Source organism: Arachis hypogaea, chromosome 6, assembly GCF_003086295.3.
Source record: "Arachis hypogaea cultivar Tifrunner chromosome 6, arahy.Tifrunner.gnm2.J5K5, whole genome shotgun sequence".
Taxonomy (NCBI): Eukaryota; Viridiplantae; Streptophyta; class Magnoliopsida; order Fabales; family Fabaceae; genus Arachis; species Arachis hypogaea.
In genome coordinates this window covers 117,661,771-117,689,237 of record NC_092041.1, presented here as the reverse complement: position 1 = coordinate 117,689,237, position 27,467 = coordinate 117,661,771, and the positions used below count along the sequence as shown (strand labels likewise).

The window sequence follows — 27,467 nt, the reverse complement described above, 5'->3', positions numbered from 1 at the left end:
AGTAGAACCGTGGAAGTGGATAGAGGAGGGTTAGATGGCAATTTGAAAATAGAAGAGAAGGATATTTTTAGTGTTTCCTTTAGAAAGACATGTACAACGAAATAAGTTGGTATATAAGAGGCAAATTACTTTAAGAAAGGGTAAATTATTTAACCCTTTGCATGATTTTCATCAAACCACTTATCTAAAAAATTTAAACTAATATATATATGAATGAATGATTTATATATCTTACTCTTAGTGTTTTAAGCTTTATACACATGGATCATCTAACCACCCCTTTTTCTATCCCTACATTCATAACGTGCTTAGCAACATTACATATACCATTACATTAATATGCACTAACATGTTTATTAGTTTATATTTTTATTAATTAAATAATAATAAAACTCCGCCTATGTTACACTTACGGTATATAGCCAGTCTTAAGTCTGGATAAAAGAGAAGAGTTGTGTTAGGTCTTCGACAATCAACATAAAAATTTAGTCGAATCTTCATGACATGAATTAAAGATGTTATTGCGCCAAAGCTAGGTCGTTACTCGGAAGCAACGCACTGTATGGCTCGAGTATAGTGTCAAATGAATAAGAGCCGTTGCATCAGTGTTCGGATGTAGTGTTAAATGAGCAATGGTTCCCGTATTTTCGTGAACGGATGAGGGTAAATAAGCTAGTTCACAAAATAAAAGGCAAATGTCAGAGCAACAGAAAGTTGAGATTTGAGATATGGAACATAAGCACTCTAACAGGAAAATCCATGGAGGTGGTGGACACTATGACAAGAAGGAAGATTAACATTGTGTGTCTACAAGAAACAAAATGGGTTGATGCGAATGCTAGAGAATTGGATACTTTTGGATTCAAACTTTGGTATACAGGAAACGTGAAGAATATGAATGAGGTTGGTATTATTGTGGATAAGGAGTGATCAATGCCAAGGGTAAAACTATTTTGAACTTTTCCTCAACCTTTGACTTTCTCATCGCAAATAGGTGTTTTAAAAAGAGAGACGAACATCTTATAACCTATAAGAGTGGCATGACAAGCTCTCAAATCGACTTCTTCTTGTTGAGGAGAGTCAACCAAAAATCTTGTATTAATTGTAAAATTATCCCGGGAGAGAATTTAACAACACAACATAGGATGCTCGCCATTGATTTTCGCGTTGAGCAAAAGTTGATAAAAGGTGAGGAACTCAAGGACAAGGTGGTGGCGGATGAAATGTGAGGAACAAAGAAGCTTTCTAAAGGGATATGACCAAAAGACAAGGAGTCTTGGTAGTGAAATGCGAGTGTACAAGAAAAAATAAAGATAAAAAGGGAGTGCTTTAAAGAATGACCTTTACGCCGCAATGCAGATAATTGGGAAAAATATAAGACGGCTAAGAAAACGACAAAAATGGCTGTAAGTAAAGTAAGAATAAGAGCATATGAGGGTCTCTACTAGTCTTTGGGCACGAAAGAAGGAGAAAAATGTATATATAGAATCGCAAAGAGTCGTGAATGAAGAACGAGAGATTTGGATCAAGTTAAGTGCATAAAGGATAAGAATGGAAAGGTGCTGGCTCAGGAGGAGAAGATTAACAAAAGGTGGAAGAACTACTTCTACGTGTTATTTAATGAAGGACATAAGACTCTTTCGAGCCTTGGTCGATTATGCACAAGAGAAGAAGATCAAAACTTTGACTACTATCGAAAGATTCGAGACTTCGAGGTAAAAGAGGGTTTAAAGCAGATGAAAAATAGCAAGGCAACAGGACCTGATAATATCCCGATTGAGATTTGGAATGGTTTTGAAGGAAAAAGCATCAATTGATTAATCAAGCTTTTTAATGAGATTTTAAGGTAAAAAAAGATGCCTGATGAGTGAAGAAAGAGCACGTTGGTACATATCTACAAGAATAAGGGGGATATACAAAGTTGCGAAAACTATAGAGGAATCAACCTCATGAGTCATACCATAAAGTTATAGGAGAGGGTAATAGAACGGAAGTTGAGAAAAGAGACACAAGTAATAGAGAACCAATTTGGATTTACGTCAGACAGATCCACCACCGAAGCGATATACCTGTTAAGAAGAATGATAGAGAGGTATTGTAGTAATAAAAGGGATCTACATATGGTGTTTATTAATTTGAAAAAAACATACAATAGGGTGGCAAAGAAGGTCTTATGAAAAGTTTTAGAAAAGAAGAGAGTAAGAATCGCATATATTCATGCAATTAAAAACATGTATGATAGGGCCATAACTAGTGTGAAGACTCAAGGTGGTGTGACAGAGAAATTTTCTATTGGTATAAGATTACACCAAGGATCATCCTTAAGTCTATACATTTTCACATTAGTTTTGGAAGTACTCACAGAACACATCCAAGAGCTTGTGCCATGGTACATACTTTTTGCCAATGATATATCGTCCTTATAGGAGAGGCAAGGGAAGACCTAAATTAGAAGTTGGACTTATGAAGAGAAACTCTAGAAGTGTATGGTCTGCATATAAGCCGTAGCAAGACGGAATATATAAAATATAAGTTCGGTCTGAAAAAGCAAAACCCTAATATAGAGTTGAAGATTGGAGAAAACATCCTACGAAAAGTTAAAAGTTTTAAGTATCTTGGGTATATCTGGCAGAAATGAAGATGTTAAGATGGATGAGTGGTCATACGTAATTGGATAAGGAATGAAGATATAAGGGAAAGAGTTGGAATAGCACTCATTGTGAAAAAAATAGTAGAATCGCATCTCAGGTGATTTGGACATGTAAAAAGAAGACCAACAGAACACCTAGTCAGGAGAGTAGATAAAACGGAAGATAGACAAAAGGTAAAAGGCAGAAAAAGACCTAAATACCATCTATGAGGTAGTCTAACGAGATCTACATGTAAACAGTCTTTCTGTAAACATGATATATGACAGAGTTCAATGACGTCGTTAGATTCATGTAATCAACTCCATCTAGTGGGACAAGCTTTGTTGTTGTTGTTGTAAATAATAATAGTAAATCTATTATTAGTTAAAATAGTAAATAATTTATTGTTTTAATATAAGATCTTGTGTCAAAGTCTTAGAGATGTTAAAATGTTTTTAATTGATACATATATGAATAAGGGTCTTTAAAAAAAAAAAGAGAGTATACACTAAACCCTTCACAATTCCCATTATCTACAATAGATTCCTAAGTTAAATTTATCTGCCAAAATCCTAAAAATTCTGTTAGACAAAATTAACCCTACAGAAAAACTAGATTCATTACTCTTCTATTGTATCAATATGTCCCACATTTAAGATCATTAAGGGTATCATTGAAAGGGGGGAAAAAATACTACCTAAATATTACAAATAGACAAATACTTTGATTTTTGAATCATCTAGAAGTGAAAAATATAACATGTAACTTAAGAAAGGGATAGGAAGATTTGCTATGTAATTAATTGAGCCTAAAGACTAAAAAGGCCTACAAAGGGTGCTGCAATAGAGAGGATTAACACTAAATTATCATTAGAAGACACATAGAAGTTAACACAATCCGAGAATAGCATACAATACACACATCATGAGGAACTAAGTCTCTCCCATAAGACTACTAAGTTCCGACCTGTTTTAAGGTACATTACACTTCCAACAACAAATTACACTAATTCAAGACAACATGAAATATCCACAAAGATGGGATAACAAGAGAGGTTCTATTATATTTGGATGGCCTTTAAGGCCTTTTTCTTACCACTCTTTTTGGCTGATCCTGCAGCTCTCACTTGTGTCAAAGGCTTAATCTCCTCAACAACTCTGAAAATGTTGACATCCAAGATCAATGTGTTGTTCATCAGGCCTCCGGGTTTGAAAACACACACGTCGTACTCTTCCAGGTTGTTATCCAGGGTAAAGCGTTTCCACCCTCCGCTCAGTCCTCCGGTGTTTCTAGGGTTATGGTAGCTGTATTTTGCAAGCCATTCGCTATGAACCACACGCAATATAATGTCTTGAGTTCGTGGAGGGATATGTTGCAGTATCCACTTATTCGGGAGCGACTGGTAACAACAAAAGATAAAACAATTAGTAGCAATAGATAGAGTAAAAATCAATCGCACCCAGGTCTAAATGGGATCTGTTTTCATTTCATTTTTTCCCCTTTGTTCTTTAGAAATTGTTGGAGAAAAAAAAAGCTGAATTCAATGAAAATGATAAATCATATCTTTTGTTTCATATTTTCCTTCACAAAATCTTGGAAACCAAAAACATTAAAATATAAAAAGTGAAAACAGAAAAAAAGAGGCCCAAGTTTCACAAGAAAAGAAGGCTACTCAGGATAGTGTATATCAAGACCAAAGTTTAAATAACCGGTTTAGTATTGGGATAAAATTGAAAGCAAAAACTCATGGCACATTAGAACCTAAACCAAAAACAAATCCTAACAAGGAAAGCTGAGGAGGCAAATTATTACCACGAAGAATCTCTTATAAACATGCGTTGGTCGCATGACAACACAGAGGCTGTCATCGGTACATGCTGCCTTAGCCATCTGAAGGGTACTATTCATCTCTTCTTCAGTGACAGGCCTCCTCTGTGAGACATATAATTCATAATTCCCACCCTCACTTTTACCCGCGGAAGCAGGTTCAGGATCTGCATCTGCATCTGTTAATATGAGCAACAGTAAAGTATCATATCATTAAACAGCTAAAATATTAATTCAAATTGAAATAAACATTTGCAAAGAACCTAATTCTCAAGAAAGAGCAGCTGTTACTATTCGGATGGTTTAAGTTTCGCCAACGCCACTTAATAGGGTAATCCTTAGACTGATGTCGTATAGTTTTGATATAAAACTCTAGTTAAGTTTCAGACTACAAGTCTACAACATACACTTGAGGCTACTTAACCAGTACTAGGTATGGATATGGGAAAAGGATATGAAAATTTTGCAAAAATTAGGATACGGGTGTATGTTACAGAAGGATATAACATAAAAAAAATCTGAAATCACAATCCATAATGTAACTACATCATATAATATACAACATTTTTCTAAGATTTAAGCAAATTATCTAATATACATAATACAATATACCATATTTGAAGGGAGATTTGCTTCATTTAGAAGCCAACCAAAGTCTAATATTTTCGAAAAACTAGTTTGTGTTTCAAACAAATGCTTACGTCAAAAGTGCAGTGCTCAACTACTTGAAGTTGGAATTGCTAACCATTTGAAACTTTGTGACATTTTGCTTTCTGAAGATATAATATCCATAAAATGAAACACAAGGTATTCTGTTCTTATTTGAAGAGTAGAACTTTACCGATTACCACGTTTGCTACTTCCTTATGTGCATTAGATGTTTTTGTCACCCTTACTGGTCTCCGCTTAGTTTGGAAATGGTTAAAAGCTTGAGTCGGCTTCCTAATCCTTTTACCAGTAGTGCGGGTGCGACCTTCTGACATCGTCACTCCGTTAGCATCAACTTCAACACCGGCATCACCATCTACATTAACAACTTCTTTAGGGGTGGAGAATTCAACATCGCCATTAAAATTTCTCTCACTAGGAGGTTCGGTGCGTACAGGCACAGCGTCTGGCACTGGGAAACTGTTAACATGCACAGATTTCTGAGGCGATGCACATGCTACACCAGCATTAGAGTTCTCAGTGTCTTTTCTCATTGTCAAGCGTCCAATCCCATTTTCTGGATTCCCGTTTCCGACATTTCGAACGAAATAAGCAGCAGCCTTCTCGCAGAAGTTCTTCCCATCGAATATTAGAACATCGAATGTTGATTCACCATTGAACTTAAATACCAGGAAATCATTCTCTATCAAGGAGTGATCTTTCACAAACTGTTTCCAACCGTGTGTGAAGTACAAGGTATCTTCTCTTGTTGTCAACCCTATATTCCACAGGGCACCACCAGGACCTCGAAGGCTCACATTTTCTGGCAGCTTCTTCTTCAAATTACCATAAAATGCTTTGGGAAGTGCCTATAGTCAAAATTTAAATTCCAGCTATGAGAAAAAGAAGACAAGAAAAAAATATGTTGCTTATTAACATTGGTACAACACTTGTGCTTGGATATATGCCAAATTTGCGAAAATCCCCTGAACATGAATGAATCGGAAAGCAACAAAAGCTTGATTCAGGTTAACAGGTATTGGAGGGCCAAATCTTATCACTCCATTCAATGCATGGGAGAGAGATCTTGGTGTAGGCAACATAACTCCAAACACAATGTAACTCAAACCCTAAACATTTACCACTACATATCTCAAGTATAGCTAGTGATTGAATAACAACCACCAAAATAATTATGCATGAACAACCCACATATTATTTTCTACTTCTCCATTTTATTACTTTCTTTTGCTTTGGTTCCTCCTTCAATTAAAAAGATCCAAACATTGTCACCGTTCACAGTGAGGATCATAGTAAGGGCGGAACCTACAATGATGATGCATGTTTTTCCTCTACTACAATGCAAGCTCAAAAACACAGAACTCTTTCAAAGCAAAACAAGGTGTTTTAGCAACTTTGGAATTTCAGAGAAGTAAGGGTGTGTTTGTTTCAGCTTATTTAGCCAAAAAACCAAAACAAATAAATAAATACTTAAAAAATAATCAATTTTTCTTTCTTATATTTGGTTAAATTAAAAAAAAATCCATTTTCAAACTTTTTCAATTATATAACAATTTTCTAGTTGTAGAATCACTTTTTGCAGAACCTAAAACAACCTTGAATTAAACAAAAATTCTTTCTGCAGAACCGAATCACAAGCCCTACATTGCAAATAACATAGTTGAAACAAATTGAAAGGAAAAAAATTAATCAATGGAGCAAAAAGGGTATGCAGACACCGTGCATGAACTAAAATCCCCAAATTCAATTTCCCCCACACCCCAAAATTAAAAATCACTCATTTCCTTACACAGAGTTAAAAGGGTATGTAATTTTCGTTGATTTACAAGAGTGAGGAAGAAGATGCTTACAAGGTGCTGATTATAAGAGCTGGGCATAAACTTTGCGAAATGGAGGAACTGAAAATGGTTCCAATAAATGTCTTCAACCCAGGATCTGTTGTGATGGGAAATCTCTGATCCTTCCATGATCTGGATTCTTCAGCTCAAAGAAGAGAAAAGTTTGAGTTTTGATGGAAGAAATGAAGAGGGGTTAACGGGAATTGTTCACAGTTGACAGAGCTGAGAAGCAGAGCTTAGAGGGGCTCAAACCCCAAAAACCAAAAAGGTAGAAACACGTGACACCCTAGCAGAATAGTGTTAGTGTAAAACCCACCAACATAAACACAAGACGTTAAATTAAATGATGATAAGGAATCTAATTCAATTCGATTCGATCGATCAAAGCGGTGTGCGTGTGTATATTGTGTAATGTGTACTAGACAGTAGAAAAAGGGTTCCCATTTCGAAATGCTACCGAAATTATAAATATTCACTTTTTTTATAAAATAATAATAATAAAAAACTTGAGATTAGTTAAGATGGTAAGAATATTACACTTAAAAAAATTATAGATTTATTTTTTAGAATTAATAAAATATTGTGGAACCTTTTAATTTTGATATGGGGTAGCAGCTGGTGTATAGCAAAGTTATTGGGGTGTAGGGTGATTGACACTGCTGTGATGGAAGTGTTGAATAAATTGGATGGTCTGATGAAAGAAAAAGTAATCGAACGGTTGGATTATACTAATCAGATGGTACATAAATTGAATCGTCCGATTTGCGTACCCAAAATACGTGGCTTGCATGCAGTGCTCCCAGTGTTGGCACTCTCACCCTTCTCACTATCCGAAACCCATTCCCTCAACTCCACTTCTCTCTTCATTTTTTTCATTGTTGGATGAGCAAAGAACAACACCACCTACAAATTTAAAAACAATAGCTAGAAGACTAAAAATAAAATAAATTAATAAACCGAAATTTTATATTATTAATTATTTTTTGTTATTTAAATTATGTAAATTTTTATTATTAAATATTTTAATTTAATAAAAATAATAGTAATAGATTTAAGTAAAAATATTATATTAGATATATACGTATAATATTATTATTTATTGTTAGAAATATCAGTTAGTATAATAAAATAAATTTAGAAATTTTTTGAATAATTATTGAGCTAATTGTTATTATAAATATTCACTAATATTTTTGTTTATCTGTGTTTGGAGCCGTCTACTATTTTTTACGCTAATTTTTAGTCATCTTCAACTCTTTTCGATTGCAAATAGGTAAAATTAATTACTATTTGCTTTTAAAAAGTGCAGCACATTGTATTTTAATTCTTACGATAAAAATTAATTAAGGGATTATCTGATGTCAGGTGGCGTAACTGGGAGCGTGCTGAGCTTACAGATTTTATTCTCTTGCTTACTTTAGGAGGTAGTTGGATGATATGTAAGAAGGACAAGTATGTTGTAATAAATAAGTATTTGTTTTTGTTTAACTGTACTATTATTTTGTGTGTAATTCTCTTTTACTTTCAATATGTCCAATTTGTTTGAGAAGTTTATAGTGTTGATCGCATTGAGATAGACGTGATTCCCGTTGATATCCGTCAACATTCAGTTATTTGGAGTGTCATGGTGCCATTAATATCTTTTGAATGCGTTGAGTGGCCTGCATCTAATAGATTGATGAGACAGTTTGATTTGCCCCAAAGTGTTTCTCATTGATTTGCCCCAAAGTGTTTCTCATCAGGAGCAAGATCTAAGTGAAGCACACGACAAAGTACTTACTGGTCTTAAGAATCAAGATTGATTTGTTATTCACTCTTTTTAGGTAATGCAATGGACAAATCGGTATAATTATATTCTTGTTGCATCCTTAGTGCCTTCACAACATCCTTTAGATATTTACATGTATTGGTATCGAAATATATATAAGGTCTATTTGTATTTGTCAGACCTTATATTTTAGCTACATTTCAGCTAAATAAATTACTATTAAATTATAAAATCTATGTATAAATCATAAATTATAATTCAATATTTGTTGTTATCCAAATAAAAATATAAATAAGTAATCAAATGCTATTTACTAAATTAAAAAATATACATAAACAATTACTAAATATACATCAACAGGTAATTATTCTATTTTTTAACTAAATAAATTAGTTATTCATTGTTATTTAATAAATTAAATTTCACATATCACATATGTTGGTCATATACTCTAATCAATCTATAATATTAAGCTATCATACAAATGTACAAATAACATACCTGCATTTACATATTAAGAAAATTTTGGTGCATGCATGGCATCCAAGTCCAACGAACGTATGAAAATAGGCTCCTCAAATGGATACTAATTTGCTAGTGCATTTACCACATCTGCCACATCTGTCTCTATAATGTTGTCAACTTGATTCTCGTCTACACCCGCATCAACGATCTCATAATTACTTTCAAACTCCTCCTCGCTTTCACCGTTATAATCTTCCAATTCAATACCTTGGTCCGCTTCAAATTGCTCGAACTCAATATACAACTCGATGAACGATACTCCTGACCGAGTTTCAATATACACTGAAAATATTTATTGCATGCTCGCTTCATCAGTTACATATTTGGTTTGAAATTGAACGAACCCGCCAAACACAAAATAGGATATCTGCACAAAATACACTCTCTTAGATATTTGAGAATCCATTTTCTCACAAATCACACTTTTTAGTTCTTCAAATGACAATGTAAATGGAATAACAATATCTAATGGATTATTACATACAAATTTCACTCCATATTTTTGTAACAAAATTTGTCCATAATAATATACTTTTAACATAACTCAGTCATCGATGATAATATACTCATATTGAACACTCTCAACTTTGATTATTTTTTTTTGAAACAATGGAAAGGAAAAGATGAATATTTAGAGACGAAGAAGAAGAAGTGAAGACTTCGGCTAACTTGTGTATATATAACCAAACAAATTGGATGGTTCGATCGCCTTTTTACCATTTGAAATTTTGAAACAACTCAAATTGGACCATTTGATTAACGTTCTAACGAAATTAACAAAAATTTCATATGCATAAAATCGGTGAGTCCGATTTCATTATGCAAAATGTTAATCGTTAATTGCTCCTCACAAATCGGACTGTTTAATTTGTGTTTTTCTCTCTCCTCACATAAATAAAAAAGTCCAAATCTTTTACCATCAGTTAAAAAAAGATAGCACCATCACAACTATGTATTACCTCCTAACCTCCGTAACACATCATATGATAAAAGGTATTTTGATACACACATCATTTTTATATAAAAAAAATGAGCCAATATTTTCTGATACATTATATGGTAAGAGGTATTTTGAGGAAAAAAATTGTATACTAATTTCTTTTCATATCTCCAATATATAGCAATAGATTTTTTTTGTGGAATTTTTTTATTTTTTGTTATTAGTATATCTCTGTTTTAAAAAAATTGGGAAAAATTAAAAGTTATAACATGGAGTGGAAATAGAAAATATAGTTTTAGAGTTTTTTAGTTTGTATTTTTATTTTTTAATATTTTGTATGAAAAATAAGAAAAAATAACAAAAATTAATTTTTTAAAATTTTTTATCTTTCTTCCTCACAATTTTCTAAAAAATATTGGAAATAAAAATAAAAAATAAAAACTCAAATTAAACAATTCCTTTTCTTTAATCCTGCTATCTTTTTTACAAAATATGTAAAATAAAAATATTAAAAAGTATATACAAAAAATAAAATGTAAGGTAGACTTGCCTTATTTTGTTGGTATGTAATGGAGGCAAAAATTAACAAACATGCGCATACATACACATATGTATATATAAAATATAAAATCTAAGCATAATTATGTATATTAATCTAAAACATGTCAGTTAATATATGAAAGTAACTAATACAATATGACTTAAAAATAAATTTATAATTAATTTTTTTCATGTTTTTATATTATGTAAATATTAAATAATAATTTTAATATTATTTATATAAGGCCAAAAATAATATATTGTATATACTATTTTTTAGTATAATATTATAATTAATTTTTAACAAAATTAAATTTTTTGTATCTCATTTGAATTTAAAGATAATATATTCAGCTTTCATTTTTTTTATCGTTAATTAAAAAACTGCAATTTTTCTTAGATAAATAAGTAAGTAGGATGGAATTATTGTATTTTTACTTTTAAGGCACCAAAAAGGTCATTGTATTTTTTGTTAAAAATAAATGGTTAGTTAAACGACAAAATAAACTATTAAAATTTATCTAGATAAAAACATTTTAATATTTAATATGTGAGTAAATTTAAAATATTTTTAACAGTAAAAGTAAATAATTAAAGTAATGGGGCATCTATTATATATACCCCATATATTAGTAAGTGGGACATTTGCCCTCAGCCTCTTCTATGTGTGTCCGTCGATGGTTATGTATGATTGATTTATATGTATATATACATTAAAAAATAACCATTACATCAGCCATATATTTTTACTTATGGTATTCTATATATTTTTAACATATGTTTTGAGCCTATATTTTATATAAATAACTTATAACTTACTAGTATATACATAGCATGACCATTCTTTTTTCTTTTGAAAGGGTTTTTGTTAAGGAGATGAGATCAAATGATCAATTGATAAAAGGAACATTCCTAAATCATATTATTTGATATCAATTTTCTTTTTAACATTGCTATTTCTAAATTTAAAATCTTAAGCAACTTCATAGTTATAGTATCTATTAAAGAAAAAGTTGAAGCTTTTAATGGATAAAAATTTTTATAAGTTTTCTATTCTTAAATGGCGGACATTGTTACTCCTTAGGATCACTTTTTAATTTAGATATGGAAGGAAAATGGTGTACAACGTAGAGTAAATTCCCATAATAGTCCTTGAGATTCAATGGATTACTCAATTTGATCCTTGAGGTTCCAATTTCACCATAGTGGTCCTGCAGACTCAACTCCAAACACCATAATAGTCCTTGGGTCAATTCCGGTACTGATTCAGTTAACGGAGTGCTGTTGTGGCACTCCTTTACCACGCTGGAGGTTTCCAACGGCTGATGACCTGAAAAGATTGTAATTGTACCCAATTTTGTCCTTCTCCCATTATAAAACCCTAATTCATTCTCAATGTTCAGATTGCGTTCCTCTTCTTTTTCTTTTTCTTCTTCTTAATCAAAGTTCTTTGATCATCTGCACTTATTTGACATTAATAAACTATTATGGGAAGTGGGAGCATTGCTGCAGGCAGTTTGATAAAGTCACCTTCAAATGGATACTGTGCGAAGACTACTAACCGTGGGAACACAGCACCCGTGCCAGAATGGTGTGGCTGTGGCTGCCGTCCGGTTTTGTGATGGTATGGGACATATTTGAATCCAAACAAACCTTTTTTTGTTTCTGCAGTATATTTAAATTTTTTTTTGTTTCAAAAAAATGAGAAGAGGTAGTGTGGGTGGTTTATGTGGACAAACACTGGGCAAGATGAAGATGTCAAAAAATCAGAACTTGTTAATCAAAATGATGAACTGAAGCTAAACTATGCCTGAAGATTAGCAAAGGTGGAAGATGATGTTAGAAATCAAGAAATGATTCTTCATTTGTTAGTATTGATTTTGCTTTTAATGATATTATTCTTTGTTATAATGTTATGTAAAATTTGAATGCACTTTGTTGTTAGTTTATGTATTTAATGAATGAAATATATGAATGCAAAAATCTGAAGTTGTTATAATAATGTTCTTTTGTTGTTAGTTTATGTAATGAATAAAATATATGAATAAAAAAATCTGAAGTTGTTATAATGAAATATATGCAAAGTATTGGTCATGTAATTGCATCAGATTATGAATGATGCCTACCTGATTCAAGTAATAAGTATAACGAATGGAAATAATAAATCACTATAAGGAGTCATAATATTATAATCATATGTACAAGATACCAAACATAATGCAAAAAAGGTTGTGGTATAATATTTACCCACAGCCATAGTCATAGACCAAAAAATGACACTTAAGACTGCACATCTTTAATCAAACACTGTCGAAGTTTTTCAAAAAAATAAAAGCCTATATATACATATATATAATGATCTAAAGTCTTCAGCTCTTTTTTGGAGTCTTGAATCTTGGAGTTGGTACAAATTTTATGTAATTTGCCATCCTTGCTGCTATTCCTGAGCTAGCACTTCACATTGGATTGATTGGGATTGATGATGCCGGTGAAGAGGACTTTCGTTTTGGGTTGACTTCAGATTCAGTTGGCTAAAAGAGCTCAATCTTCACAAGCTAGACATTCACAGGGGTCACAATTAAGGAGCTGTTGGATGATGGTTCTTTAGCTTTTTCATTAGTCTCCTTCTTATTGGGGCTAGGAATGTGTTTAGGAACCAGATGCAACACCTTTTTCATGAGTTCCAATTGCAAGAGATGCAGCACTTTTACCACCATCATCATCATTCAAATACATCACTAACTCCTTGCCTACTAATACCTCTGGAATCGAAATACTATGTTCTAGTACACATCAACCACTCCTCTATTCTTGTTATCACAAATGACCATCTCTGTTAGTTCCTTGTCGCTACTCAATTTTCTTAAACCATTCTCCAGGCCTCTACCAAGAAGGAGCCACCAACAGTGCTTTATGTCAGTGTATCCAAATTCTTTATAGTAGTTCCTCACGTAAAACACATTTAAAGTGTCTACATCTAAATAACAGTATAATAACATTCCAAATTCCAATCCATGTCAAGCATCTTTTTAGGTACATTGAATATGGAGCTTATGGAAGGGATGTTATTTCTCGTGCAACACCTTTTATTCTTTTGTAGCATCAAATATAAACTTGATTATTACATGTATCTATGGCAATTCTGTTTTCAACTATTAGAATTTTACTTTATGTATCTTTTAAATTACATATTTACTTTATGTAATTTTATCCTATCTCTGTTCTATTAAAAAAATAGAACGTAAATCCCAATCCACCAAAAAATGTATGAAACCCTAGCAACTAAAAAAACGCTAACAGTCATTTGCATCAGTGACATTAATAACACCGTCATTGTATAAAATAATCACTTTTTTAAAAAAAACGAAGCTTACCTTCACTCACTCGATAATGCAGCGTGACCTAGCTTCCAAGTGAGGAGAAGATGATCAAACGCACTTCGTCAACGTCACTGTCATCACGTGACACAAAGAATCCCAAGAAACTGACCTCTAATATTTCGCCATTGAAGAAGGAAAAAAGAAGAACGAGAGTGAAAGTATAGAAGGCGAAGGAGTTCCTATGTTTAATCGGGCCTATTTTGATGCAACTTTCACACCTAAACGGCATCGTTTAGCCCAAGAATGGGCACCAAACCAAAACAGCATCGTTTTGAGAACCTCCAGCGTGGCAAAGGAGTGTCACATCAGCACTCCGTTAACTGAGTCAGCACCGGAATTGACCCAAGGACTATTATTGGTGCTCAGAGCTGAGTCTAGAGAACCACTATAGTGAAATTGGAACCTCAAGGACCAAATTGAATAATTCACTGAATCTCAGGAACCATTATGGGGATTTACTCGTACAACGTAATTATGAAATGTATGGATGCTTTACGCAGTTATGGTGTCAAGAATCCGATTTGTATTTAAAAAATTAAAAAAATTTACAGCACACAAATCGAACCGTCCGATTTGTGTTTTAGACAATTAAAAATATTTTAATATTAAAATCAGATCATCCGATTTTTGTTTTCAAAATAAAAAAAAATTAAAAATACAAATCGAACCCTCCAATTTGTCCTCTCACAAATCGGACCATCCGATTTGTGTTCTTAAACTTTTTAATAAAGAAATCGAACTGTCCGTTTTCTTCACTTGATAGTTCAAAAAAAACTGTCCCCACCCACTTCCATAACCATGCACAATACACATAGAATTTACATATCCAAAAAAATGAGCCCCCTAGGATACTCTTTAATACAATATCTTTTAAAATTATAAAAAACATTTGCATGAAATTATAGTATTCCTAATGTGTTTGCATGTCTCATATCTCATATAGTCTCTGAGCCAGTCATAGTTGATATTTAACAAAATTTAATGACTAGAGAAAAGAAAATTGTAAATGTTTAAGTGAGAATCATAAGATTCATAACAGAATAGTACAAGGATGGTGAAATGGCAAATTGAATACTCCTTGCGGCTCGAGATTTTAGGAATTGAATTTGTGGCAGAAGGAATCAGAGAGATTGACTGATGCTACAACACATTAAGATAGTAAATAGTATTCACCAGTCTTCATGATTCTCCAACACAAGTTTGATTACCACTTTTGAGAAAATGGAATCTAGTGGCACCAATTATCACAAGATGGAAAACTGGAAAAGTTGTTGAACACAGCATCAAGCAGAGATATATATAGAAATGATTAATCTTCTTAACGAATATATGCCTAAAACTTCTACTTTAGACATCACACACGTCACATGTATTAAAAGCACCTTATAACCTGTTTAAATTACATCACATCATTGTACGTGAGAATTTAAATTAGAAAAACCTGTAAGAAAAAAGTGAACAATAAAATCTCTTTTTTTTTGTGAAATTTTTTTTACAGTTTTATACAAAATGCTGAAAACAAAAAGCATCATTATCAAGAGTTATATTGCTGATACGTGATTATGGAAGATAATTTAACCATGGCCAACATAAGAAAGCAACAATTAACTTATAAATCAAGACCCCATCGATATGGAATATGATTAAGCAATGCATAAACTATTTTCAGAAAGACAAAATCAAACAATGCTAACCTTGATTACCTGAATGAGACCAATATTGCATGAACCCAGGGACAGTGATACAATAGTTTTAGATTATGACATAATAGGCAGCAATTAATATAGTCTAATAGGCAATCACATTGAGAAGAACTCAAAAGCAATGGCATAATAAGCATTACTAATAATATATTCTAATATGAAATATCTTGGGGTGATGATGAATTGAGATGTGAATGGTGAAGTGTTAAACATATACCACTAAAGAGTACAAAATTACTGAAACATACGCTACATGCAAAAGATCTGCAACTCTCACCATAAAAACATCTCCATTTAAAGATCAACTTATCTGTCTCACAAACAAGAACGTTAGCAGGTAGATGGAACGTTGGCCAATAATCTATTAAGTTTCACTTGACCATTTTGATGTTCAAGCCCCTCCTTTCCCACCCCAGATATATAAACCCGCATCTCACCCTGAGCAACAAGTTCGAATATGCATGTGTCTCCAAAATTGATGTCATTATCGCGAACAAAGGCCATCCATCCACCACAAAAGGTATGCACCGTTCTGCCTTTTGCGTCCGGTACAGAGTTCACAGTCCAACTTTCACCTCTTAAATTTCGAAGAATAATTTCTGTTTTGTAGGCTGGGAGATGTGCAGCAGAGAACTGGTATGGGATTTTCTACAATGTGACAGGTATTCATGGTTTAGCATTGAAATCAAATGCATACTCTATAAAAGAACATGTGAAAGTGGAAGCTAAATGATTTTGTAGAACTCACCAAAGTGTATGATCCACTGACATTGAACTTTTTCATGATTTTCACAAAATTAGGAAAAGGGGAAGTAAAGGCTTGAGCCACTCTTTGTTCATCGAGTGCAAACAACATTCTCAAACCAGCATTAGCTTGTGAGCTTAATTCATCTTCAACACGATGCCTCTTCTGAGCAGCTGTCTCTGCTTATAGTTCAAATATAGTTCAAAATGCAACATGATGTCATGATATGGAAGGTAGAAACTTCTACAAATAAAAATTTAAAAAATTTAAAATAATCATAATTAAAAAATAGTTCAGCATTTACTCTAGGAGTTGATTATATCCTTGTACTCAAGAAATAAAACAAAGTCCTAAATGTTTGTTGAGAAACAGAAGATAAGCAACTACATTAAATTAGCGTTGAGAAGGTAACCTATTGGACAAATGGAGAAGAAAAAAACTTACCCAACTTTTTATTGGCAGCTTTCGTCCGATTGCCAAGCCCCGTTTTCTTAGAAGAATTTGATCTTTTACCAGATTTCCTTAATTCAATGGAAAAAGCAGCTTCTTGACCAACCTTTGACCGCTTTTTAACTGATTGATCAACGTTTATTATGTTTTTTGGGTTGTCTTTAGGATTCACCGACATATATCTTGAAGCCTTATGGCAAGTGATAGCATGTCCTGCACTAGGGTTACTTAAATCTGGTTTCGCAACCGGGTCTTGTAGATCTTTTCCACCTCCAGCAATACGAACAAGTAATTCACACTCATGCACGAGTTCAAAAATGCAGACATCTCCAACCTTTATGTTATTGCCACGCACAAAGGCCATCCATCCTCCGCAGAGAGTGTGACTTGTATGCACTCTTGTTGATGGCACAGAATTAACAGTCCAATGTTCTCCTTTCAAATTATGGAGGATAATCTTTATCTTGCAGTTTGGGAGATGTGCCATTGAAAATTGATACGGGATATTCTGCATTATCCCAATCAGAAATCAGTATCAAGAAGAGTTTTATGTGTGTAAAACTTACATCCACATTATATATTTTCATGCATATGGTTAGAGAGAAGTAATATTTGTAATTGTTAAAAACTCAATTTCTATAATACATTCTACTAAAAACCTTCTCAAATCAAGAAGCAGGGAACGTAGCAACCCACCAGAGTATATGAACCGCTAACGTTGAAGCTTTTCATGATCCTTACAAAATATGGAAAAGATGAAGTAAATGATCGAGCTACTTTTTTCTCATCATGTGCTGCTAAGTTTGATAGTGAAATACCATTCAGAATATATTGATCAGCATCTGTATTGAATTGAACAATTCAAGCAAGCAAGAGTTTAGGATTTTGTAGAAAGTACCAGTTCATCGTGCAAGATTGGATTAATTTTAGTAGACCTTTTCTGTGTGACTCAAAATAGATAAATAAAATTAACTTTACCTTCATCTTCATTGCTATTTCCCACATGAAAAGGCAACGGAATGTCATTAGTTGAACATGCTCTGGAAGTTTCTTCTTTTTCTTTGAACATACTAATAGGTTTTACTAACTCATATTGCAATATGTCTTTCCCAACTATACTCAGCTTAAGTTCCTGGTTGTCGGCATTGTTGCCTCTCATTTTCTTTGTAGCCCCTTCAACAATAACATCCAGAGAGGATTTCTCATTCCTATCTCTTTTGTGACCTCTTATATTATCAAAGTTGCCTGAATTTTGACTGCATTCAGAATTAAATCCCAGTTTTTCACATTTATTCTTATCAAATACTTGCACGGTGAAATTTAGGTAACCTTCATATCTGAAAACCAACAGATCACCGCATTCCAGACGGTGATCTCCCACAAACGATGGCCATCCCTGATGGAAGAACATATCATTTTCCATCTTAATCAATTGAACTGGCCAAGATTTTCCACTAGGGCCTGTTACTGAAACTAAGCCATCAGCCCTACCCTGCAAGTGATGAATGAATGCAGCAGGAATTTTCTGCAACAAGAGAATTCTCTTTCAAACATCAAAATCCCAAGAAGCAATGCAGCAATATAAATGAGATGAACCAATTTCATTCCTCGCTTAGAGACAGTGACACTGGGAGCGTAGGAAGATATTAAACTGTGAACCACTACAACAGAATTAGATAACCGCTTTTGCAAAGGACCACTTTCTACAACAATACTCACAAAGGGTCACTTTTTCAGAAAGTTTAGTACTCCGCTGTATCCACAAACACAGACTAGTTTCCCAGCATCACTTTAAATATATGAGCTCTTTTTCTCTTTCTTTGAAAATGTATAACATATTTTTTGTGCATACAACATACTTTGCTAAATCATAATATATTGCATGCCAGTATATTATTAGATATGTCAGAATTAGCTAGGATTTCACGCATTTTACATAACACTTGGTATCACTGGGTAACTTATGATGGTTTCATACATTTCATAACACTGAGTATAATTAGACAAATTATGATTTTGAAGCTTGAAAACATGCAATTACAACAACAACAACAACAGAGAGAGAGAGAGAGAGAGAGAGAGAGAGAGAGTAGAGGAATTTTACCAGCTTCTCAGGAGTGGAAGAATAAAACTCATAGAACTGAGGCTTTCTCACATTCAAGTTCCCTTCACAGCCACAGCTCTCGCAGGCCATTCACAAAAATCAAACATTCAATTCACAATCCCTAGCTCTTTCTTCTTCTTCTTCTTCTTCTTGTTTCTTTCTCCCCCTTTTTGTTAAAATTCAAGCTACAATGTTGATCTTTCTCAACATCAATAACCACACACAGCACCTGAAAAGGGAAAAGAAAATAAAAAAATCAGAAGACGATCAAAGCTAATCTAGCCAACTAGAACAAAATGCGAATGATTTACAGAAAAAACGAATAGAAATCAGAAAAAAAAATTTATATATATATAAAAGAAAATTGCATACCTTAGGTTCCAAAGCGATATTGAGAAACCCTAACACGAAGTGTGAAACTGTTTTTTCTAAATTAAAAAAGAAAAATTCTTCCCTTTTGGGAAATCTATGGAGCAACCTTGAGTTTGGTCATTTCTCTTTGATTATTTCATTGTTTTTCATTTGGGTCTCGTTCGTAATTGTATGGGGTATGCCACAGTCTATGCTGCTTCATCGAGTTTTTCTTGCCTGCTATTTTGTAAAATGCAGTGCAGGCGCGTGTAATTCACTTCAATTGAAACGACGACGTTTAGGTATTGGCAAGCATGCATCATGCAGCAGGGGCGCGTGAGAACCAGGTACACTGTGCCACGTGGAGGTAAGTGAATGGAGATGTAAATGGTTCATCAGCGTCCTATGCTGCTGTAGCAGGTTTTACTGTACATGTAAAAAACGAGGAGGTGAATGTTTAATTTTAATACTAGGATTATTTTTTGGACAATTTACTTTAATAAAATAAATGAGAGAAATATTTATTCAAATGTAACGATCACAATTTTTTTATTTGCGTATCTTGATTCATTATTATGTAAACTGTAATAGATAATCACGGTTTATAATTTACACATAAATCATTTTAGGCGGTCGGTTTATGACTGAATAATAAAGACCATAAACTGCGGTAAGTAACTACGGTTTACAAAGGCAGAAATTTGACCATAAAATCATCTAACTTGTCACGGTTTATGAAGGATTATGTAAATGCAGAACTTGTTAGCTGTCACGGTTTATGAAAAGAAGAATTCTATATATATGATTCAAGCTGTTGAAGAGGAGCATTCTCACAACGGCAAGTGAGGAAGAGAGTTTTCTTGTCTTAGTGCATTACTTTGGAAAAATTCAAAGAAGCAAAAAATATAGTGTGAAGTTCACTGACAGAAAACCGTTGAGTGTCTTTATTAATTCATCAAGCACTTTGTCAGATGTAAAGAACAACATCTTGCAGAAATTTGGAGTATTTGGGAGCAAGTGGGTGAAGAAGCTATTCTACAAGATTCCCACCGCAGTTGTGTCGACCGATGTTAAGTATGATACGTTTGTGATAGCGGCCGATGAAGATATTCGGGTTTTGTTTCATTGTGTTAGGAGTTTTCCGGATGTCAGAATACACGAGTTGTATGCGAAGTTGGAGGTTGGTGTCGATAGTTTTGGGACATCAGCTCCAGTTTATAGCTCGACTACCGCAGGTGGTGCGTCTAGTTCGATGCCTGCGGCCGGACCATTTGTTTCGCAGGTCGCATCCCCTTCCTTTGCGGCTGATTTAGATCGAGCGGAGGTAGTTGCTTCTGTACAGTTGGAGAATCTTGGGGTCTACAGCAGGCATTTGAGGTGGATACCGGTGTTGGCATGATTCATGATGTTCAAGGGTTCGGAAACCTGATCGAGTTGAGAATGCAATGCGGGACGATGACTCTGACTAGGAGCCTGTAGATATCATTGGGAACAGCGATGATGATACAGGTGCCAATCCACATACACAGCATGACCCTTCAAGTTTTGGCACATAGCAGTACCCTCCACACTTCTCCACTCTAAACTTGGAGGCTTTTGGTCAACAGGTAGACGGAGGTGCTACAATTGGAGATTCTTCTACAGAATTTTAGATTGGGTAATCATTCCAGAATAAAGATGAAGTTGTTCTGAATGTGAAGGACTATAGCATCCGTCGAGGTGTTGAGTACAGAGTCTTGGAATTGGATCATCTGAAGTATCATGGAAAATGCAAGGAGTTCAGCAAGGGTTGTAGTTGGTTGATTCGCATATCGCTTCGTACACGAAAGGGCACTTGGGAGGTTAGGAGGTACAACGGTTCGCACACTTGCTTGGCCACCTCTATTTCTAATGATCACCGGCAGCTTGATTATCACGTTATCTGTGCGAAAATTTATCCGTTGGTTATGGCGGATGCTGCGGTTACGGTAAAGGTCGGAACAAGCCACAGAAGCTGATTACGGGTTCAGGCCTAGTTACAGGAAAGTTTGGATGGTAAAACAGAAAGCAGTAGCACAAATATACGGAGATTGGAAAGAGTCGTATGCCGAGTTGCCACGGTGAATGCTAGGGGTATAGTCGACCATGGCCGGGATAGTTACAGTGTTAAAGACCTCTCCTATTCGACTTGGGATCAGGTCGATGATTATACGGTGTACTTTCATTGTCTTTTCTGGACATTTTCACCCTGCATCGAGGCCTTCCGGCATTGCAAACCCCTGGTGAGTATTGACGATATCCACTTGTATGGGCAAACACAGCTGATATGCCACATCTTGCAAAGTGATAGTGCACTCCCCAAACGGCATGTGAAAGGTGTGGGTCTCAGGACGCCACCTCTCAACGAATGCGCTATGTAGAGGCTCATCAACCCATAACCATTGACTGTTCAGTCTAGCCAAGTGATACAAGCCCGCGGTCTCTAGATACGGTATAATCCGGTCGTGTAAAGGCATATTCTGTTGTCTCTTGACACCGCTAATAACCCTAGTAGGCTGCAATATGTGGATAAAAAAATCCTCAGCATACGAGCAATATTAATAACAGTAAATATAATTTAAAAACATTAGTATACAACTACATTGGTTTTCTATTTTCTCTGATAATAGTAATAACAATAATAATAACGACAATAAAAAAAACTTGGATGTCTCTGACAAAAAAAAAAAAACTTGGATGTCAAGTGCCAATTTTTTAAAATTACAAGTTATATTAGTCCCTAAATTTTATATTTTTTATTGAACAAATGTTATATGTAACACTAAGAGATAATACCTAAACCAAAAGAGATTTGGACCTAGACATATGGTTCAAATGAAAAATTTGATTTGTGTTGTCGGTATGGTAGATATTAAATGGTGTGGAAATACATGTAAAAAATTTTAATATTTAAATTAGCAAAAATTTAGAGCAAGCTTAAATGAATTAAAATTGAAAAATACTTGAGTTTGATAATATATTTATAGAGGTAAGCAACAACTTAGTCATTATTTTTTAGTCTCTTTTTATTTATAGTAGTAAATAATTTCTCTTTTATTATTTGAGAAATTATCCCACGTTAAAATAGTGGCTGAGTTATAGATAAGGATGGCAATAAATCTTCATAGAAAAAAAACTCTTTTTCTATTTTCTGTTTCCGTTTAGTAAAATGTCCTTGTCTCGTCCTATTCTCATCACGAGTCCTTATTTATTTCCATCCAGTTGAATATCCATTGTTATTAAGCTTTAAAAAATAGAAAAAATTAACACAGTCATAATAAAATTAATTACAATTCAATTAAATATTTTAAATTAAAACACAATTTCAACACAAATTTAACATAATTAACATATACAAAATTTTTATCATACAAATTAAAATAAAATGAAATAAAAAATTTTTTCACAAAAGTTGAAAATAAATTAGAATGATATAACCATATATACACATACATAAGGATATTTAACTAAATTTCTCTTTATAGAAATTTTGTGGGTCTCATGAGGATACCTCAATCTCCACTCTCGATCCACTCTCGTTCTTATTTATTTGCAGGCGGATCGTCGTCTATGTGGAGAGTTTTATAGGTCTTGATTAATCCTCCGTCGTAGGTAATTTTTGGAAATATCCATAGGTACATATTTTTTTGTCATCCTTATTTTTTAATTGTAGAAGGTATTTGAAGTAGTGGATTACAAGGTCTTGCTTGCCTTACAAATTGGGTCAGACATATATTCTGATATTCGTGCCCCAAATAAATCGGATAGATTAATTCGCACAGCTTCTTAAATTAGTTTGATTGGATCTGATAGACTTCTATAGATTCTTTATGGAACTAAATTAGCTATTTAAACTATGACTTTAATTTTAGACTATAAGATGAACGTGTTGCACTATTGCCGGCTTCTCAATGAACATTGAAGTTTGTGTCATTACCATGGCTAAGATCTGGGGCATGTATGTTGGGGTTAAACTAGCATTTGAGCTGGGAATTAAGAAGCTGGTGGTGGAATCAGACTCAAAATGTGCTATAACGCTGACTCAGAAGATGTCACCAGAAATTCATGGTAACTCCTCCCTCATTCGTTTCATCAAGGAGTTTTTGATAAAGATAGAAGATGTTGAAGTTAAACATCTCTACAAAAAGACGAATTTCTGTGCTGATGCTCTTGCTAAATTCGGACAGGAACATGAAGCGAAAATTAAATTTTGAAAACAGTCACCTTCATGTTTATTCTATCATCTTCTTGCTATGAAGTTCAGCAAAATTGTAATGCAGTAAGTTTTCTTTCCTTTAGATCTTGGGCCCAAACCACTTATAAACAAAAATGAACATTTATCTTTTTTATGTATATTTTGTTAGTATATTTTTTACTTTTGTTATTAAAAATAATTCATAAAAAATAAAAATAATAAAAAAGTGTGTGTTTTTACCATAAAAAATTATACAATTACTAATGTAGCAAATAATAATACAAATATGATTTTTTTTGTGTCATCATAATTTTACATATTCATCACGTTAAATAAAAATTAGAATTTGCAAAAAAAACTCCCTTAAAAATAAAAATTATCAAAGCCTAAGCTTTGGAGTAGTCGAATACTTGGATTTCTTATTGCATAAATAAACACAATAATTAAAAATATTAACATATAAAATAAAATAAACATTAATCTTATTTTTAATATACAATTTAAAAAAAAAAAGAACACCACACTTTCTTATCCTATTTATATATAGCAGATATATCACTTCTAGCATGAATTTTATTCAATCTTTAAATATTAGTTTCATTTCTACTATCTAATGTCTCTACATTTTTTGTTAGAATACTTACCAAAATACAATCATATTACATGTAAAAATTTCACCAATTAATTACTGCTTACAAAAATATATATTCGATATCTTATACAAAAAATTATTATTATTATATTATTACAGATAATTTTAATATACTCACGTTTGATTATTTTAGTAATATTTAGTTAAAAAATATGAATAATATTTATAAATAAATATATATAGTGATTGTTAATGCAATAGAGCATTTTTTTACAAAATATCACTAAGTTTCAACTAGTTTAATACAAAATAATATTCATCTTGAAACCTATAACTATAAACCTATTGATTTAATATATTTTAGTAAAATCAGATGAAAAAAGAAATTGTGATTAATCCACTTGTAAAAAACTACTAGTTTCAGAACCGTTTTATTTTAAAGTAAGTTGAGAGAAATTAGGATAATGATATTGATAGTGAAGCAATTTTTTTTAGAGTAGAGTAGACTACAATCTACATATCCAACCGACTAACCAAAACGTCGTACCGTTTACACATATCTCAGCCGCTTTCCGCCGTTAACGACCATGTTTTCTCGTCGTTTCTCACTCTCCTTCTCCTTCTTCTTCCTCTTTCTTCTTCAAATCACTCCCTTCTCGTATTCTTCTTCTTCAAACCCCTCTTCCAACCTCACCCTCATCTTACAGGTACCTTACCCCCTCTCACTCCCTTCCCCCTTTCTGTTCATTTATTTTATTATTCATTATAAAAAAAACCTAAAAAAATTTAAAAAAAAAACTTTTTTTTTAAAATTTTTGATTACCTGATTCCTTGAAATCAGGATGTATTGAAGGCAATCTCGTTGAAGCAGAAGTGGGATTTGAACGATTTGCGGGTTCTTAATTCGGAATCTGTTGGGAACAGGTTCAGGTTCGGAACGTTTCAGAACTTCGAGTTCAGAATTGGGTTTGGGAAAAAGAGCAATTTTTCTGTGAAATTCTCTGACCAGGTTGCGAGTTGGGGCAAGTTGAGGAGGAAGCCCAAATCGGTGGAAGAGGATTTAGGGTCTCTGATTCATCGTGTTAGCTCCACGGCTGTTCTTGATTCAATCAATTTGGAAGGTCCTTTTGAGTTGGTTGTCGATGACACTCACAGATTCTCACTATCATTGCCTGTATGATATGATTTCTCATCTAAATTTTAGTTTTTTAGTAGTTTTCTGTTGCTGTTCTATTCAGATCTCTATGTGGCAGAAGTAGTTGAACTTGTAGTTCATGTTTCTTTTCTTGTTCACTTGGAAGTTGTTGTTTTTCTTTCTTATGTCGCTGTTAGATTAATTTTTTATCTATATTTTTTTTTTGAGTAATTTTAAGTGATAGCCAATCATAGAGTTTGAACTTTGAAGGAGTTGTTAGGGGAGTTAAGAGTTTAAAAATAATCTTTTTACACTGTTATCCAATTAAATCCATTTCCTAAGTAATTTGCTTTACTAATATAGCAAGTGATTGGAATCAATAAAAAACATTTTTGCAATGTTAAACTGTAACAGATTTGAAATAAATATTCTTCATGTGGATTTAAATTTGAGATGAAGAACAAGGTGCAAGTATTATTTCACTGTGTTTGTTATTGAAAGTAACTAGCTGTTATTTCTTAGATATGTTATAGCTTTAAATACGGCTTCATTTATTGTTTTCATATTTATGAACCATTGAACCTGTACTTTGATTTTTGCTTCATATGTTAAGCATTTTATCTTCATTTGACGTTGATCTGTGACAATTAATGCTTCAAAGTCAAAGAAATCTTACTGTCATTAGTGATGTCGTTAGAGTTAACATTTATATGCCATCAATGACATAACATTCTTGTTTCTTAAGCAAATAGCAAGCTAAGATATATCTTTTGAATTTTTCGTTTAGTTACTATCTGTTTTGATGTCTCAATACCTTTTGATTTTGCAGATGAATGTTTCTTATACTGGTTTGAAACACATCCTTGTTGGTGAAGGTATTACAATAGAAGTAAAACAAGCACAAGAAATATCTCTTTTCTACTCGTCTGATCTTGATCTGCGAATAAATGGGACTGCGTTATATAGCAAGGGAAGAAGTGCATTTTGGCCCTTTCTACAGTCAACGTGCATGCCGTTAATTCCCATACGCATATTCGGGTCTGCATCATTAGTAGCTTATAAAGCTAGGAACCGTTATTCACCAATAGAAACTACATCAATTTCAGAGGACACAGTTGAGCTGCTTCCAGAAAAATGTTACCATGGCCATACACGTAGAAAGCGAGCATGCCCCATTGATAAATTAAGCTCTAAATTAAGTGTGTTCGAGAAGATTCTGAGGAGTCTTGTTGGTCATAAGATTCTTCAAGATCAGTTTTTTGGCTTCGTGAGAGCAAACATTAAAGCATCAGCTGCTGTAAAGTTCCCTCTAGAATTGGAAAGAGACATAGGGAGTAATGTCACACTTAGTCGCACATTACCTGATTGGAGAACAAGACCCAGTGTAGAGAGGTTTTGGTTCGAGATATTGGCGAAAGTCGAGGCAGACAGGCTAAAGCCGGTTTTGATAAAGAAAGTGAAGCCTTTTATCGAATCCGATTCAGCTTCATGGGCTAATTTGATGTCTAATATGTCATATACGAAATTGCGACCGGTTCTTCTTCCTCCAGAAGCTCTCACATTGGATGTGAAGTGGTAGGAGATGCTCTTGTAAGTTGTAACATTTTTTCCAAAACTTTAATAGGCCTTCTCATAGATTCATCTGTTGATGCTGTTAGATAAAGGAGTTAACTAACTCTTGTAAAATATATCACTCATGCACTCATGATTGGCTTTGTAAATATCCCAAAAAAGGAAAGTGAAAAAGAAAAAAATTGAAAGAAGAATTTGCTTTTACATGCTTTTTGTAGTGATATTGGATTTGAAAAACAATTCTTTGATTAGCGCTACGATGGAGAAGTCTTGTACTAAAGATGGTGTATTATTTTGGAAATGTGTACTCTATATATCTATAGCGGGGAAGGTGCTGTGCTGAATGTGCTGTTTCAGTGTACTCTATATATCTTTGGTTATGAATACAATATGCAAGAGTAACTTATCATTATAACTGTATTATTATGACAATGTTAACATGTTGTGAAAGATTTGTATTGTTATCACAGTACATGTTGAAAATT

At 33.3% G+C, this 27,467-nt stretch overlaps 3 protein-coding genes across 6 annotated transcripts; 1 reads left to right on the top strand and 2 right to left on the bottom strand.

The window, feature by feature from the left end:
- Positions 1-3,475: 3,475 nt before the first annotated feature.
- On the bottom strand, positions 3,476-7,852 carry LOC112756199 (B3 domain-containing protein REM16-like). The gene is made up of 4 exons (XM_025804668.3): positions 6,977-7,852; positions 5,299-5,974; positions 4,443-4,636; positions 3,476-4,029 (listed from the first exon to the last, which is right to left on the bottom strand). The coding sequence occupies exons 1-4, from the start codon at positions 7,091-7,093 to the stop codon at positions 3,691-3,693; spliced, it is 1,326 nt and encodes a 441-aa protein (XP_025660453.1). The 5' UTR covers positions 7,094-7,852; the 3' UTR covers positions 3,476-3,690.
- An 8,069-nt stretch (positions 7,853-15,921) lies between these two features.
- LOC112756198 (B3 domain-containing protein Os01g0723500-like) lies at positions 15,922-19,763 on the bottom strand. 4 transcript variants are annotated; one of them, XM_025804665.2, is made up of 7 exons: positions 19,492-19,763; positions 19,120-19,348; positions 17,994-18,540; positions 17,712-17,857; positions 17,010-17,523; positions 16,569-16,744; positions 15,922-16,468 (listed from the first exon to the last, which is right to left on the bottom strand). In XM_025804665.2, the coding sequence occupies exons 2-7, from the start codon at positions 19,207-19,209 to the stop codon at positions 16,151-16,153; spliced, it is 1,791 nt and encodes a 596-aa protein (XP_025660450.1). In that variant the 5' UTR covers positions 19,210-19,348; positions 19,492-19,763; the 3' UTR covers positions 15,922-16,150. The 4 variants fall into 4 exon arrangements, with proteins under 4 accessions (XP_025660450.1, XP_025660449.1, XP_072054546.1 ...); XM_025804664.2 differs by having other exon boundaries at positions 16,569-16,747; positions 19,492-19,746; XM_072198445.1 differs by having other exon boundaries at positions 17,994-18,666; positions 19,492-19,686.
- Positions 19,764-24,640: 4,877 nt separating this feature from the next.
- LOC112756197 (protein TUNICAMYCIN INDUCED 1-like) lies at positions 24,641-27,394 on the top strand. Its single transcript, XM_025804663.3, has 3 exons — positions 24,641-24,982; positions 25,117-25,449; positions 26,240-27,394. Exons 1-3 carry the CDS (start codon positions 24,863-24,865, stop codon positions 26,987-26,989), a joined length of 1,203 nt encoding a protein of 400 aa, XP_025660448.1. The 5' UTR covers positions 24,641-24,862; the 3' UTR covers positions 26,990-27,394.
- The last annotated feature ends 73 nt before the right edge of the window (positions 27,395-27,467 follow it).

What these genes read in the sequence shown, in the direction of transcription:
- LOC112756197 (XM_025804663.3), top strand. Translation starts at nt 24,863, where the DNA reads ATGTTTTCTCGTCGTTTCTCACTCTCCTTCTCCTTCTTCTTCCTCTTT. An exon ending in ACCTCACCCTCATCTTACAG is followed by an intron (nt 24,983 to 25,116) that starts GTACCTTACCCC and finishes CCTTGAAATCAG; the next exon opens with GATGTATTGAAGGCAATCTC. An exon ending in GATTCTCACTATCATTGCCT is followed by an intron (nt 25,450 to 26,239) that starts GTATGATATGAT and finishes TTGATTTTGCAG; the next exon opens with ATGAATGTTTCTTATACTGG.
- LOC112756198 (XM_025804664.2), bottom strand. Translation starts at nt 19,209, where the DNA reads ATGGCCTGCGAGAGCTGTGGCTGTGAAGGGAACTTGAATGTGAGAAAG. An exon ending in TTAGCGGTTCATATACTCTG is followed by an intron (nt 17,524 to 17,711) that starts GTGGGTTGCTAC and finishes GGGATAATGCAG; the next exon opens with AATATCCCGTATCAATTTTC. An exon ending in AGCTGCCAATAAAAAGTTGG is followed by an intron (nt 16,748 to 17,009) that starts GTAAGTTTTTTT and finishes TTGAACTATAAG; the next exon opens with CAGAGACAGCTGCTCAGAAG.
- LOC112756199 (XM_025804668.3), bottom strand. Translation starts at nt 7,093, where the DNA reads ATGGAAGGATCAGAGATTTCCCATCACAACAGATCCTGGGTTGAAGAC. An exon ending in AGTAGCAAACGTGGTAATCG is followed by an intron (nt 4,637 to 5,298) that starts GTAAAGTTCTAC and finishes TCATATTAACAG; the next exon opens with ATGCAGATGCAGATCCTGAA. An exon ending in TTTATAAGAGATTCTTCGTG is followed by an intron (nt 4,030 to 4,442) that starts GTAATAATTTGC and finishes TGTTGTTACCAG; the next exon opens with TCGCTCCCGAATAAGTGGAT.